The following is a 14,884-nucleotide window of genomic DNA, read 5'->3' on the forward strand; positions in this document are numbered from 1 at the left end:
CGCTCTCTGACAAGGTCACTGGCTGATAGATGAGTCTGAGCAAGGGGATCTTTTGGAGACTGTGAAAGCAGGCAGAACTGTGGGAACCAGACAATTAGTGGGTGGAAAGTAGGCAGCCATGTTGGATGACAACCATGAGACTGGTTTACATGGATACTCATCACTTGGCTGGCCGACAGGGAGAAAACAGACACCTGGGCTCAACCAGCTATTATGACACAGTCATTTATCTTTGAGGAGGCTGAGCAGGCAATTCGCCAGCAGTTTAGCATGAAAGCGTGTGCAATTTTCCTTCAAGCAAATAGGGATGAAGTCAGTGCAGACATTTAACAATAAATATTGTTTCCAATTAGCTTTAGCAGACATATACTGTGGGTTGAGGAATATTAAAGATGGAGCATGAACCAACACCTAAAGTTCTTATTTGCATTTTAGTCATTTTTGAAGTTTTTCTATAGCTACAATGCAGTCTTTAAAAAAAAGAAAGAAGTAATAGTTACAAGATAAACACATGAAAACTATCACTTTCTGTTCCCCCGAGAAAAATAACAACCTACTGTAACACAGACACACACACGTACACACAAAGGAGAATTGGAATTTACCATAACACAAGAGAAGAGAAGATTTTAATGAAAAATCTTTGGCAATGTCTACCATTATTTCACAACCTTATACGGGAACAATGCTTGACAAAAGCAGAATTACAACTAGCCTTTCACAAATTCTGCCAACAAAAACAAACAAATGAATAAAAGAGAGGAAAAAATACACACTAAGACACATCAGTGTCAGTACCTGAAAAAAGGGTGAAATCTGCTGCTAGCCTATTTTCTTTCCTCTAAAGTCATCTATGCCAGTTTAGATTTTTAATGATATAAGACAGACTAAATCCCAGTTTAATACATGTACCAGGTACGGGCTCCTCTGAGTTAAAAGGTTTATTGCGCTCCAATTTCAGTGCTATTTTCAGAGCACTGTTCGACAAATATGATAAAGACTATTAAGCATCATAACATTCCATGACACTTTAAATACCTTTTAAAGAAGACAAAAACAATGTCTCACATGCACCTGGAGCTTCAAAGCACACAAAACTCTTATTCTGGACTTGAAATACACCAGGCACTTGACAACAGCTGTTAATCAGATAATGAAAGCCTCGGTGTTACACAAGCACACTTGTAGAGAAATGGCTATAAATTCTTTGCCATGACAGCTCACAAGGGCAGGGAGATCTTGAAGCTGGGATATCGTACCAGGCACTTGCCTTCCCAACAAGATGACGCATCATACGAGCAATATGATGAAACGCTTCTTCAGCCATTTCCCCCCAGTCCACTATTTTGAGCTATTTATCCTCGATGCAACAGATTTAAGTTCCCTTTCCGTAAGTGCTATGAGAAATAACTGACTACCAGCCAGTGATGATGCAGTGTCATGGGTTTCCATAGTTTCCGATTTTGTGAAAAATACACAGATCCTGATGGCAGATGAGGTGAATGTTGGAGCTTGGAGTTTAATAAGACTCCAGTGTCGTCACCCTGTACTTAGATGTCAGTAACTCGACTCCATAGTTTCAGGGTGACCTCCTGCTGCACTTACCCTCTTCACCTCAATCACCAAGTAACCTGCCATTGTAACAATACACAGGATCCCGCACGGTATAGGGGCCCAACACGTGCACCCATAGGTCAGCGGGTGTATGGTGAAGAACACTGCCCTTTGACACTGGCGGTGTTTCCTACTTTGGAGAGCTCTTGGCCAGGCCTTCCATGGTGGTCTGCAAAGATGGACTACAGCTAAATCAGATAACCTTTCACAGGGTTCAGGTTCACCTCTCATCCAAGACATCCAGGGATAATCCTCCAGGAAAGGAGAGGAATACATAAATTAGAGGCAATGGAAGTCAGAGGAAGTCATGACAAATACAATTTAGCAGTTTTCACAATATATAAACCATCATGGACAGGAATCAGATTATAGTCTAATTCGTGTCCATTAGATTAATCCTCGGCGTATTTAAAAGTAGCAATAAGGACAGACGTACTTCGGGTATTACACAAGCGCCAACCAACAGCCTTCGGTTAAGGCTACTGTGGCTTTAACAAAACATGACCCGGAAGAAGAATTTTGTCGCTTGTTCTTTTCCGGTCAGAGCTCTGTAGTGGTGCGAGCGTGGATTTCATCATCTAGGCTCACAAAATCACAAGAAAATGAGCGTACCAGCATTTATCGACATAACGGAAGAAGATCAGGTACAATCTACGTTTACAATAACTCGTGGAGTAGATATAAGCGTTATATTGTCGCGGATGAGTCGCTAAATGATACCCAATCAAAAAACTTAGCATGCTCGCTAGCTAAAATGCTAACTGTCGGTCGTAGCAGCTGATATCTGCACGCTTATTGTTAGGATATGCGTGGTAAAACATTTTAAGCAAATATGTTAAATATCCTGTCATCCACATTTTCTTGTAGGTAATTTAATAGGTATATTTTTAAGATCATCGTGGTTGGGGTTTAGCGTGTCGTAAGTTTCTTTTGGGGTTTAATAATAGCTAATGTTGCTAGCTGTTTTGCCGCACATCTAAACAAACAAAGGCGTAAAAATTCTACACACACGATTCAATAGACTGGATATAGAAAGGATAATACCTTCACTCAAACAGTTGCTTGTTTCTGTCCACTATATATCTACAGTCCATATTTTAGTCAGCCACAAAAAAAGAGATGTAAGAGTATAGATAAATAAAGTCGTCCATACCTTTTTCTTAAATATAATGTCCACTCTGATGCGAGCACGTAATTTGCCACTTTTCGTTCTCTTAAATGTTGAAATGCTCTGTATTTACTGTGTATTTTATGTATTATTTTTAATATAAATGTATTTTGTACTGCAGGCTTCAGAGCTGAGAGCCTATATTAAATCTAAAGGAGCTGAAATCTCAGAGGAGAACGCTGAAGGCGGTCTTCATGTAGATCTGGCTCAGATCATCGAGGCGTGCGATGTCTGCCTTAGAGACGATGATAAAGGTAGGCGATGAAGAAAATTGCTGCTCCTTTTTGATTAGTTCATCCTCTTCATCCTTACCTCAGGCTTCACCTCCTGAACTGAAGGCAGGACTCGAATGCACAAGAACATGCATAAAACGTGTAATTTCTTTCAGGATATTATCAGAGTTCCTTGTTGTCAGACCATCCCATCTTGGGGACAACAAGCTGGGTATAACAACACCATCTGGTTACAACATAATTTTAGGCTCGAGTGTCTTAAAAGTCACACTCTGATAAACAGTTTGATTACATTCTCACATTGCATGAGTGTTCATTTGCTGAGTGTCAGAGTCTGACAACATTAGAGCCACTTCATATACTTTGTCTATAAAAACACTTTTGTACATAAACAGTAGTGGAAACACACCTCCCGTCCAGGTGTGTCCTGTCCATGTTTGTTGTGGGATGCAGAGGGTTAAGTTAACTTGTCTGGTTAAATTTGCTGTCTTGTTAAATGTTTGTTTGACAATTAATGCCCTAAAATTGTGCAACAGTGTCTTAATGCTCATGGCCCCCTCTCTCTCTCCACAGATGTTGAGAGCGTGATGAACAGCATCGTGTCTCTGCTGTTGATCCTGGAGACAGACAAGCAGGAGGCTCTCATTGAAAGCCTATGTGAGAAGCTTGTGAAGTTCCGTGAAGGAGAGAGACCCTCCCTCAGAATGCAGCTGTTAGTCCCATCGAGTCCTTTCCCTGAAAACTTTCAAAATAAGAGGTTGCTTATTTATTTGCAAATATGTAATCTCTTTTACTTTCTGGTGTCACAGGCTGAGTAACTTGTTCCATGGCATGGATGAGAACACTCCCGTGAGGTACACAGTCTTCTGCAGCCTCATCAAAGTGGCCGCCACCTGTAACGCCATATCCTTCATCCCCACTGAACTTGATCAGGTATATACGTTCATGGTGATTAATCCGTATGACTGGCCAAAAACACTGCTGGTGTTATAATGCAGTGCCTTGGTTTACTGAGCTAGTAAACCAATATTTCTGCATTTTCTTTTTGCCCTTTGTAATTAATGTATCATATGTATTTGTGCCCATAATCAGGTGCGCAAGTGGATTGTTGACTGGAACCTGAACACAGAGAAGAAGCACACACTTTTGAGGCTGGTATACGAAGCACTTGTTGACTGCAAGAAAAGGTAAATCCACATAGGGTTTCTTTGTGTACGGATTACTTCAAGAGAAAAGAAAAAGGACAAGATAAAATTTAGACATAAGAGTGTATGAAAATGTTCTGCATAGAATATCTCAGTAGAAGCATTTTCAACAATATAATTATTTATTTTATAGCGAAGCTGCAGCAAAAGTGATGGTTGAGCTACTTGGAAGTTACACAGAAGACAATGCTTCACAAGCACGCGTTGATGCCCACAGGTAAGCTTGTAGAACTTGTTGAACGCTTGAGATTACACTTCAGCATTGTCCTCCTCAGCAGTACATTAACGCATCTGTCTGCCGTCTCTTAGATGTATCGTCCGTGCTCTCAAAGATCCCAACACTTTCCTGTTTGACCACCTGCTCACCCTGAAACCTGTTCGCTTCTTGGAGGGGGAACTCATCCATGACGTAAGTGCTAGAGATTGCATAGAGCATTTATAATTATTTATTTATTAGGCTTCTTCCGCCACGACCCGGCTGCAGATAAGCAGAAGAATATGGATGGATGGATATTTGTATATAAATGGAAACATCTGCCCCAATAACCCTCATCACAATTTGCCTTTCAGTGCCTTTCATACTCCACAAAGCACATAAAGCATTTATTTTTATAATGTTGTGTCATGACAGTACAATCCACGTCACACATGAGACTGGTTATTAAGTTTGAGTGATTCACTTGAGGAATCTAGAACATTTCTACTTGAGTGCATTCAGTCTATGACAAAAAATTATTCAGGGTGCGTCTACAGTTTTCAGCAATCTGCCGTAGATAAGTCTAACAACTTTTAGCCTGTGTGAACAAAACAACAATCAAGCTGATTGTACATCATACAGTGGCATTTGACCCTCTTCTCCCTCTTCTTTTTCAGCTATTAACCATCTTTGTGAGCGCCAAATTGGCAGCATATGTCAAATTTTACCAGAATAACAAAGACTTCATTGATTCTCTTGGTAAGTAGCCATAATGTGAGCTGTTATACACATGACACATGGAAATGCAAACAGAAACCAGAAGACAAGGTAAAAAAAAGTGTATAGATTATTAATTATATGTAATAGAAATGCACGGATGAGATTTTCTTTTAAAGTTTACATGTAGCTGAGCATCGTTTGTGCTTTGAGGAGCTAGTGTTTCTCACACAATCTTGTGCTGTGTCAGCACTACAGAAAAGTGCGTTCACGTTGTTATCGTCTCACTACTAAAGGTTTAAGTGTAATTAAAAGCTTGTGTAGGATGGACTCTCAAAACAGACCCTGTGGAGTGATGTTTGTGTTAATGAGTAGATTCCCTTACTGCAGTCTCCTAAATCTAGAAACAATTAACACAGGGAAACTCCCCGAGTCAAGACTAATTGACTGTGACTGTTTTGTGCTTAATGATCCCTGCACGTTGCTTTCCAGGCCTGTCTCATGAGCAAAACATGGCCAAGATGCGTCTGCTGACATTCATGGGCATGGCGGTGGAATTCAAGGAGATCTCCTTTGACACCATGCAGCAGGAACTGCAGATTGGAGCCGATGACGTTGAGGCTTTTGTCATTGACGGTATGAACAATTCTTGCCACGTTCCTCTCTTTCCCAAAGGAAAGTGATTGAACATGATGTGAAGCGATTCTAATGAATCATACAAGACCAGTTCATTGTTTGTTCATCAGTAAGCAGAGTAGCCTATTAAAATGCATTTTTTTTCTGGTTTAGTCCCAATTTTGCATTTTATTATTCAGCAAAGAAATAAGATAAGCAAAAAAAAATTTCAGTACTCATTACGTCACTGCTTTATATAAATCTACTGGACAGATTTCAATCTATCAATCAAAACCGTCACTGAAAATATAATTTCATTTGGGTGAAAAAATGAGGTTCATGTTTTTGCTTTGTTACAAAATAATCTTTCCCCGTGTAAAATCCTTCCACTTAAACATAAAATTTAAATCTTTTATAAGGTTATTATGTTTTCCACCAGTCACGTGTTAAATCTTTAGAGCAAATGGTTTTTCCTGCCATACAACTGCAGCTGCATTTTTGTGAGGTTATTCCTACCTCCAGGTGTATTATGTCACAGCAATTTGGGATCAAGTCGGTTTGAAATCTTAAATAGCATTTTCTTTGTAACAACCACTTGATTTTATTTTTTTCGACAACAAACCTGTTGATGTAATGTCAGAACTCTTGCTGTCTTTTAATCACCTCTTACCTGCTTTTTCATTTTAGCTGTTCGGACCAAAATGGTATACTGCAAAATCGACCAAACACAGCGAAAAGTTGTTGTGAGGTATGTGGTCATTATACATTGTTCTCTAAACATATTGCGTCATTATTCTGTTGTTATATTATTCTGTTTTTTGTTTTTTTTATTAAAGACAAGACTTTCTGATCACCTTGGTTGTCTTCTCACTGGTTTCAAAAGTAGAAGTGAAACAACTTTAAAAAACTGCAGTTCTGTTCATTTACAAAACTTCAGGTTTATATTCAAGGTCTCACATTTGTGAGGCTTTATTTTTTCATCTTCTTTGATTAGGGTTGCTTTTTTATCTATGTTATGCTGGAGGCTGCAGAAAATGTAATTGTTTTTGTTTTTTAAATTCAAACCTGCCTCCTTTTTGAGTGTTTAGTCATGTCTTAAACAAGTCTGTATGGCAGTGTCATTAGCTTATCATAGCACATTTATCGAGCTCTGTGTATGACTTTGGCCTGTGTCATTTTTAAAACAAAAAATTCTATCTCCACCCCTTCAGCCACAGCACACACCGCACCTTTGGCAAGCAGCAGTGGCAGCAGCTGTACGACAGCCTCAGCTCCTGGAAGGGCAATCTAGCAACCGTCAAGACCAGTCTGCAAGCCCTGTCACCTTCTGCTTAATCCCACTTTACCCCAACTGTTTAGACTGGTTCTTAGTGCTTTCCAAATTCCCAGACTGCAATGGTCGGTTTTTTATTCATCCAATAAAAGAACAGCGACAGTCAACTGTGTTGCTCTTTGTGTCTTAATCTTTTTTTTGTTGTTGTTTTATTAATGCTCAAACCAAACTTAATTTATGTACATTAAAGTGCCATTAATGGGTAATAAATGTGCAGTAATGAATCTTTTTAAACAACTACCCCATATCATTATCTAACCAAGCTGTACAGTGACTTTAATTGGGGCTCATCCTCTAGTGGGTCTCAACATCTGGTTTTAGTTAAAGGTAAGCATGGCGGTAAACCAGATGAGCTGAGGCTTGGGGTGAGAAATGGCTCTCAAGAGGAGGGTCACTTGTGTGTGAACACAAGAGAAGTGACAATGGCAGTGTGAACTTAGAATGACCCCGTCTGCTGAGGTCAGAGCTACAATACTGTAATATTAACACTTACGGCACTGGTTGATTCAGTGCCTGTGCAAATCTGAAGCTGCCCTTTGGGTTAGTAGATATACTGTTCAGCTGTGGTCAGCATGATGCATTGTGTGAGAGCATCTGAGAAGTTTAAAAATAAGTTTTGCTGTTAGATTACTGTGGCCTCGCCCATTGATATAAAGTAAACTGCCATCATTTAGCACAATAATCTGTTTCAGGCACCACTCCAGAGCATTGGGATGTGTGAAATCTAATGATATATTGCCCAGGCATTAGGTGTAAAAGGGGTCTGTTATCTCCCTGAGGGGCTATGGTTTAATCAGCACAAACTGACAAAGTGCAGAGTACTGACATTGCACCCTGGAATCTCCACCCCCTAATCTACAGTGCTTTTTCTTTGACAGTTAAACCTACAGCTGTTTACTTTTTGTATTGGACTGCCTCTAATTCTGTAAAATTAGCTCTTTAAGTCTTGCTAAGAAAATGTTTTACTAAGATTAAATGGGCACAGATGTATACATTTCTTGCTATAGTACACTGTTTTTTTTCCTGTCATACCAGAGGTCTGCTATGGCTCACTGCTCACTTCTGTCCAGCTGCCCACAGGGAGCAGCATCCCCCATTCTTATCATAGGGCGTAAATCACAAAACACCTTCTCCGAAATATAGCCACCCGCAAGGTGGAGCACAGAGCAGATAAAATAACAGAATGTGTGCAAATTCTTATATCTTACATTCTTTCAGCATATACTCCATTTTCAGTGAGCAGTTACTTCTCAGGTACTTCTATTGTTCTGGGTAGTGGTCCTTTCCCCTTCCTGTATCTAATTTATCTCACTGGATTTAAGTAACAGTTTCACACTTGTCTTGAGATTCTTAGATGTAAGTGCTATTTACCATAGTTGGTATGCAAGCAGCATGACCACTTGCAGTTTTTAATATTTCAGTAAAGAAAAGCAAATTACTTCATATTGCATTTGGGAGCTAAGCTGCTAAATCGGCCTCTTTTGCACATTACAGCGAAGGTTATCAGAGGTGGACAAAAAATATGAACGATATCGGTTTACTCTCATATCTACGATTCAGAAGGTTAGTGGTTCGATCACTGGTTTCTCCGGTCTGCATACCAAATATCTTTGGCCAAGATACTAACCCCAAGTTGCTCTCCAGTCATCCAGCATGAATGTGTGTGAATGTTGGATAGAAAGCACTTCAAGTGGAAAGAACAAGTGCTTGTGTGAGTGAGGCAAGTTGTTTAGAGTGCTCAGAAGAATAGAAAAGCACTTTATAAGAGTCCATTTATCTTTTAGCCCTTTAGTCATTGTTCTTTTTATTCCATCACGTGTATATTATTGCTATTGGAAATCAGTTTCAAATAAAATAAAACAAACAAACAAAAACACATTTGTTAAAAAAAATGCACTGTTTAAAATATACACGGTGGTTTCCTTTCCCCTTACAAAATCCACTTATTTAGTTTGTGTGGTTTCAGAAGCTCGTGGGCTGCTTGCCACAATTTTTAAGCAATGTTAGAAGTTCCACCACAGAAAACAAGCTTGTGCTGTTTTGGAAAGGCCCTAACCCCATGTGACCCACTGAACTACTAACTGTAAAAGAAACAAAAAAGTCAAGTTCAAGTTCAGTCTCTACCAGTGTGGGCTATAACGTGTATTACAGTAACATCACATTACATTTCCCAGCATCGCAGTAATGCAAAGCATTACTTTACTAAATTTAGTAATTGCGTTACAATTATGTCGTTAAAAATGGTTCTTCAGTTATCTGTGTGCCAGGTAAATAGAAAGAAAAAAACATATTAAAAAAAATCAAATAAACATCTTTTTTTCTTCCTGAGCATCTGTGCTACAATCAGTTGATTTGAGTTCCTAAAGCTGAGTGCCAAAGCCAGCCCAGCAGCCAGACCCTGATCTTCAACATGTAACAAAAGCAGTGATGACTTTTTAAGTCCTTTAGGGCTTGTTTTTGACTTTGCTCTTTGAGATAACACATTAGCTAAAGTCTGGAATATCTAATTTTCCTTCATACCTTTTCTTTGGATTGACATTCCTCTGGGGACTCTGACAGTATCCAGAGATGTAGCCTAGTACAGCACAGAGGATCTCACTGCTGTTCAATTAGCACCATCCAGTAGGCTGCAAGATAATGTTCTGTTGTATCCTATCTCTGCTTTACATAAACACAGAGTAAGAGGCCCAGAGGCTCTGAGACAGATATTTACATGGGAGAGTGTGAAGCATAAACACTATTATAGGATGTGCTTTACCAGCCAAAAACAAAATGAAGCAAAACAAAATTTCTTCTTTAAATGTGTCCTCCCATTACTTTGTTGGTGCTTCATGTAGTCCTATTTGTTTTGTCTCTAAGGTTTCTATAGCAACTATTATTTGCACTCGAAAGGGCAAAAATTTGATGTAACCCGCATGCCTCTTCTTTGTAAAAATGACTCCAGACTCCATTACACAACACTTCCCACACAAGCCCTGTGTTTAGTGTTGTAGTGTAGTCACCAGTACTGAGAGATCTCTTGAGACAGAGTTTAGTGCTTTTAAAAGAGATCTGATGCACAGATCCAAAAAGATAGCATTGTGTTACAGCAGTAATTTGTGCCTAACCATTAAACGTGAAGATACAGCACTGTAAACATGTGAGACTCAAGCAGTTCAGATGTCTGGGCAAAGTTTATACGTTTGTCCCTTTTAAAGGTCACAAAGTAAAATGACCCCCGTAAATCAGAGTTTATGTGAGAGAACTCCTTAATCCAAGATGTGAGTGAGAAGGAAGTATGACAAATGTGTTTAATAGCTATCTTTATGAGATTGTGCCGCACAAACGCATTTATGTGTGTTTATTGCTCATACGACACATGTAAAGATATATAACAGCAGAGCCATGACTGGTATTTTTAAGGCGGAGGTGCCTTACCACTTGGATGATTTTAATGAAATTGGATACAATCGCATTTTTTTTCTTTTTAAGCGATCAAATAATGTTTTTTTTTTTTGTTTGTTTGTTTGTTTGCAACGCATATCAACAGCCAGTTGATGCTTAGGAGAAGAAAAAAAAAGTCCCGAAAACTATTTTTCATTGTTCATTGGGTGGAGTAACAGCCTATCTGAGTCATATAAAACTTTTTCAATACTTTGCTGTGTAAAGTTAACTTTCCCGGCTTCAGCTGCCACCTAGCGTTCACTGTTGTACATATTTGTCATACAGTTCAGGTAGGTGATTGATTGGTCGAGTCTGCCCAGGTAAACGTGAGAGATAGCTCGCCAGCGCAGGCAGTGCGAGAGTAGCTGACGACACATCTATTTTGAGTAAACAAGTCCTTTTTTAACCGGAACTTTCTTAATCTGCTTTCAGACGAATTCATCCTTCAAATGATCGTATTTTTACTACAAATAATGCTGTCATTTTTTCTTTCGCCGGAGGAACTCGGCAAGCTCAGCCGGTGTTTGTGAATATCACCGAACGTTTCCTGACTGATCTCATCCGCGCCGAGCCTGGAACACCTGACGCTCCTTTGGACTGGTTTCGTTTTGTTGACGCTGAGCTCTGTTCGTCTTTATGTAGCATAATGTAGAGGACGGAAATATTGTGATTTGTCGTTAAAGTGCGCACACAGTATTTTCCAGAAGCAGGGTCGCTGTTGGTTATCATTTGCCTTCTGTACTCTTAGTTAATGTCGCGCGATTGTCAGTGCGCAGGTGCGCTCATGGCAATGTTGCTTCATCTGTTTGTTCTTTTTCAATTTTTCACCTGTGGAGATCTGGCCTTTGTGGGGCAGTTACCTTCCGAAAATGAAGAATCACAAAACCAAGGTAAGATTTTTATTATACTTTATTTTAAGAATTTGATTCTTAAAAGTTCGTGTTACCCTGTATACATCCCGATATTGTAGCTTTCCTGGAAATAATCTCTTTGGATCCGCCCAGTGTTTGTAGATGAGGGGCACGCAAATTCTTTCCTGGGTCGCCACCTGCTGTTTAACCGGTTTGACTTTGAAATGTTCGTACCTGGAAACTTGGAAAGGGAGTGTATTGAAGAAGTCTGTAATTACGAAGAAGCAAGGGAGGTGTTTGAAAACATCCCAGATACAGTTAAGTGATGCTGATGGGTGGAATCAATAATTAACAATTGAGAGGGATTGCCATGTTGATTAATCTTTTTGTTTGTTGGTTTGTTTTTTCAGGAAAGATTTTGGAAGGAATACACTGCAGGTAAGAGGGGGAATAAGAAATACTTCAAGTTTATATAAAATGTGTCATCCAGGAAGTTTGTTGATGAAACTATGACTTGACTGTAGTTGTTGTTGTTTGTGTAAAACCTGTTTCACCACACACCAATGAATGCATGGTAAATGTGAAAGTACAGATTATATACGTTAAATCAGTCAAACTGAATTCCAATTCATCAGTTCTCTTTCCATCCAATTAGTAATTTAGACTATTTTTGTATTCAGTTTACAGATGAGTGAGAAATTAGTGCTAGGCCTCACATGGAAAAGATTCCCTGTTTGAGGTCGGGAGGGGATAAAAACACCCTCAGGAGGTCACATGCGAGTATGATCCTTATGTCAGTTTGAAGCTGGAATAGTTGGAACGATTATGTCAGGGAGGGGATCCAGTCTGAGATCTGCTCCAAATCTAACACACAGCTTCATCCACTGTAGCAACCCAGCCAAAAGTACCTATATTAGGTGCTGGGCTAACAGTTGATTGTTGCTCAAAGAAGTTATGACATTTGAGTTATATATATTTGTGTATATATAACTCAAATATAACTCAAATGTTGTATATATTTTTTTCTACTCACCAAGTCATTCATTGATCCCGTCATGTCGTCATAATGGTTGCAAGGAAAAGATCAATCCCCCTCATTAGAAATGCTTCATCACAAGATACCGGTGATCGCTCAAAAGCTTTGTATTGATGTACGTTAACTATGCCACCTACCCTTTATTATTCACCTATCAGATATATCAGATGTAAATGAAATGATGGTTGTCTACTTGGTAATAACTTGCACTGCCATTATGAAACAAGTTTGACACTTCCTCTGTGCTTTGTGATGATTCATAGACAAGGGTGGCCGCTCTTCACGTGTTGATGTGGTAGCTCTTTTGGTGGGACTCATTGCTGGTGGAGTGGCCATTGTTATCTTTGGCATCGTTGTATGGCTTTTGTGTCAGCGCAGATGGAAGGGTAACTTAAGCCATGAAAGGTGAGTGAGAAGAATTTGTGACACTGTCCCAGTATGTCTTTTTCACCTGTTTATGAGCATTATTCTGCCAATTATTTTCTTCTTTAGTCATTGTTTCTAAAAAGTAAAACAATGCATAAATTATGTGTCCATTTCCCAAATCTGATGAAAGCAGAATAAATAGAAATAACTTGTAATATTTTTCATAACCCCAAAATAAATGAAATAACCCATTCAGTTTACCATGATTATGAAAGAGTCCAAAGTACTCTGGATGTGTATTTTTCTTTGCACTCATTGAGTTTTAAATAGTGCTGCTCTTCTGTTACCCCTTTTTGCTACACCAACTGTAGGTTATATAACAAGAACAAAGATGACTTTCACCTTTGATACTTGCACTTTGAGCTTGAAGTACGTCACAAGTGAATGACCACTATGCTCCTCACAGTTCCATTAGGGTGCGCCAGAGGAGGAGTAATGCTTCTCTAATAATGCGAAGGCTAGAGGAGGTCTCCCTGCACCCTGTGCCTCCCTCCGATGACCCACCCGGGCTTCCTTCCTATGAACAGGCAATCGCGAGAAATGGGCCGCATGACGCCCCACCTCCTCCTTATCCTGGGTACGTGCATGTTTGTGCTTTTGTTGCAGTCCATGATGCAGTTTTATGCTGGGTTTTTTGTTGTTGTTGTTTTTAAAGATATCTTTTCTCTTTCTTTTAGCTCACGAACTGGGAGTACTCGGCAGTAGGCTTTCAGTGCAACACGTGTGCACGTCTGTGAGAGGACAATTAACAGCTAACACCTAAACTGTGCAATTATGATGTATCAATTTGTCAAATATCACAAAATACTAACTTTCCTCGATTAGCCTCCCTTTTTCCTCTTTTATATTTATTTTTTTCCTGGTCTGTTTGGATAGTCTTTTCTTTATTTTTTTTTCTTAAATATTTTTCTTGTTCCACCTTCTTGATCTCCTAGTTCCAAACATTTGATTCTTCTTTGTAATATAACTGAAATCTTGTGATGAATAAGCTTTCTAAAATATTTTATCCACTTTGCTGCTTTATCAAGATGAAAATGAAGGAAGAGCTGCTTTGTACACAGCATGTATAGTGACACTGAGCGCAAGATCATGAAGATGTTTTATTATACAGTGTCAACTGTAATAAAACAGAGATGGACGGATTTGTGTAGTCATGCAGCTTCATACAGCTGTTGCTCCTTCAGAAGGAAAACCTGCAATACTGCTTGTACTTGTCTGATGGTAATGTTGACGTAACTGAAAAAAAATACTTTTACAAATACTCCCTGTGTATTTAATGCACTGGTCTTCCAGCATACCTTTAATATTCACTGCATATTTTCATTGTTTTTGTAAACATAGGCAGATCTTTTTGCTGTTTTACAATATGTCAAAAAACATCTGCATGTTTGAACTAATGACTGTTCTCCCAATGTGAATTTGTTTTTGGGTTTTTTTTCATCTACATTGTGATAATATTTTTTTAATGCAATACAGATATGTGGAAGCACAGGCTTCACAAAATATTTCTATTTATCTAGAACATTTAATTAATTTGAGTGAAATGACGTCAGCTACTTAACTGCAGTTTTGATAAGGATCTCACACTCATTGTGTCCCTGTAAATTATTGCAAGGCCTGAGGGGTTTCACAGAGCCTCCTTTTCCTCTGAATGGATTTCAGAATCTTTTTTTCCAGGTCTCCCTTAAGAAGAAAAAAAAAAAAAGATTTTAATCTCAAGGGACTTCCTGGTTCAAAGATTAAAAAATTTGTATAAACAGATTTTGAGAATTTATTAATATAGCTATGTTAAAGCTGATCTGATGCAGAAGTATTTGAAATGGAAGTCTTTTATATTCCTTTTTAATTAAAATTGCTATTTTAATTAACTTGGTCTTGTCTTTTGGTGTGTGTGTCTATGTATGACTTTGTGACATGAAAACAGCAGTTGCAGGAGCCCATGGCTGTTATACCAAGTTGCCTTGCAGTAGATGTTAGGAGCTATTTTATGTGTTCCTGTTTCAGTGGATATATTTAGGGTGTAAATCAGTATTAAGAACAATGATGGATACGTCAGTATCATTTTTA

At 38.8% G+C, this 14,884-nt stretch overlaps 2 protein-coding genes across 2 annotated transcripts; both read left to right on the top strand.

Moving 5' to 3' along the window:
- Nucleotides 1-2,148: 2,148 nt before the first annotated feature.
- On the top strand, nt 2,149-7,262 carry eif3m (eukaryotic translation initiation factor 3, subunit M). The gene is made up of 11 exons (XM_085353955.1): nt 2,149-2,258; nt 2,904-3,036; nt 3,589-3,727; nt 3,825-3,948; nt 4,108-4,202; nt 4,354-4,437; nt 4,530-4,629; nt 5,094-5,175; nt 5,626-5,769; nt 6,436-6,496; nt 6,960-7,262. The coding sequence occupies exons 1-11, from the start codon at nt 2,217-2,219 to the stop codon at nt 7,081-7,083; spliced, it is 1,128 nt and encodes a 375-aa protein (XP_085210081.1). The 5' UTR covers nt 2,149-2,216; the 3' UTR covers nt 7,084-7,262.
- A 3,607-nt stretch (nt 7,263-10,869) lies between these two features.
- prrg4 (proline rich Gla (G-carboxyglutamic acid) 4 (transmembrane)) lies at nt 10,870-14,122 on the top strand. Its single transcript, XM_085353968.1, has 6 exons — nt 10,870-11,394; nt 11,509-11,672; nt 11,766-11,793; nt 12,655-12,796; nt 13,224-13,394; nt 13,495-14,122. Exons 1-6 carry the CDS (start codon nt 11,256-11,258, stop codon nt 13,520-13,522), a joined length of 672 nt encoding a protein of 223 aa, XP_085210094.1. The 5' UTR covers nt 10,870-11,255; the 3' UTR covers nt 13,523-14,122.
- Nucleotides 14,123-14,884: the final 762 nt, after the last annotated feature.

The sequence above is a fragment of the Diplotaxodon limnothrissa genome, linkage group LG1 (genome assembly GCF_057381915.1).
Source record: "Diplotaxodon limnothrissa isolate DT_005_m linkage group LG1, D_limnothrissa_male_GT1.1, whole genome shotgun sequence".
In the NCBI taxonomy this organism is placed as follows: Eukaryota; Metazoa; Chordata; class Actinopteri; order Cichliformes; family Cichlidae; genus Diplotaxodon; species Diplotaxodon limnothrissa.

Bases quoted from the DNA above. Each gene is read 5' to 3' on its own strand.
- prrg4 (XM_085353968.1), top strand. From the start codon at position 11,256: ATGTCGCGCGATTGTCAGTGCGCAGGTGCGCTCATGGCAATGTTGCTT. The intron at 11,794-12,654 runs GTAAGAGGGGGA...GATGATTCATAG, and splicing joins TTGGAAGGAATACACTGCAG to ACAAGGGTGGCCGCTCTTCA. The intron at 13,395-13,494 runs GTACGTGCATGT...TCTTTCTTTTAG, and splicing joins CCACCTCCTCCTTATCCTGG to CTCACGAACTGGGAGTACTC.
- eif3m (XM_085353955.1), top strand. From the start codon at position 2,217: ATGAGCGTACCAGCATTTATCGACATAACGGAAGAAGATCAG. The intron at 4,630-5,093 runs GTAAGTGCTAGA...CTTCTTTTTCAG, and splicing joins AGGGGGAACTCATCCATGAC to CTATTAACCATCTTTGTGAG. The intron at 5,770-6,435 runs GTATGAACAATT...TTTTCATTTTAG, and splicing joins TGAGGCTTTTGTCATTGACG to CTGTTCGGACCAAAATGGTA.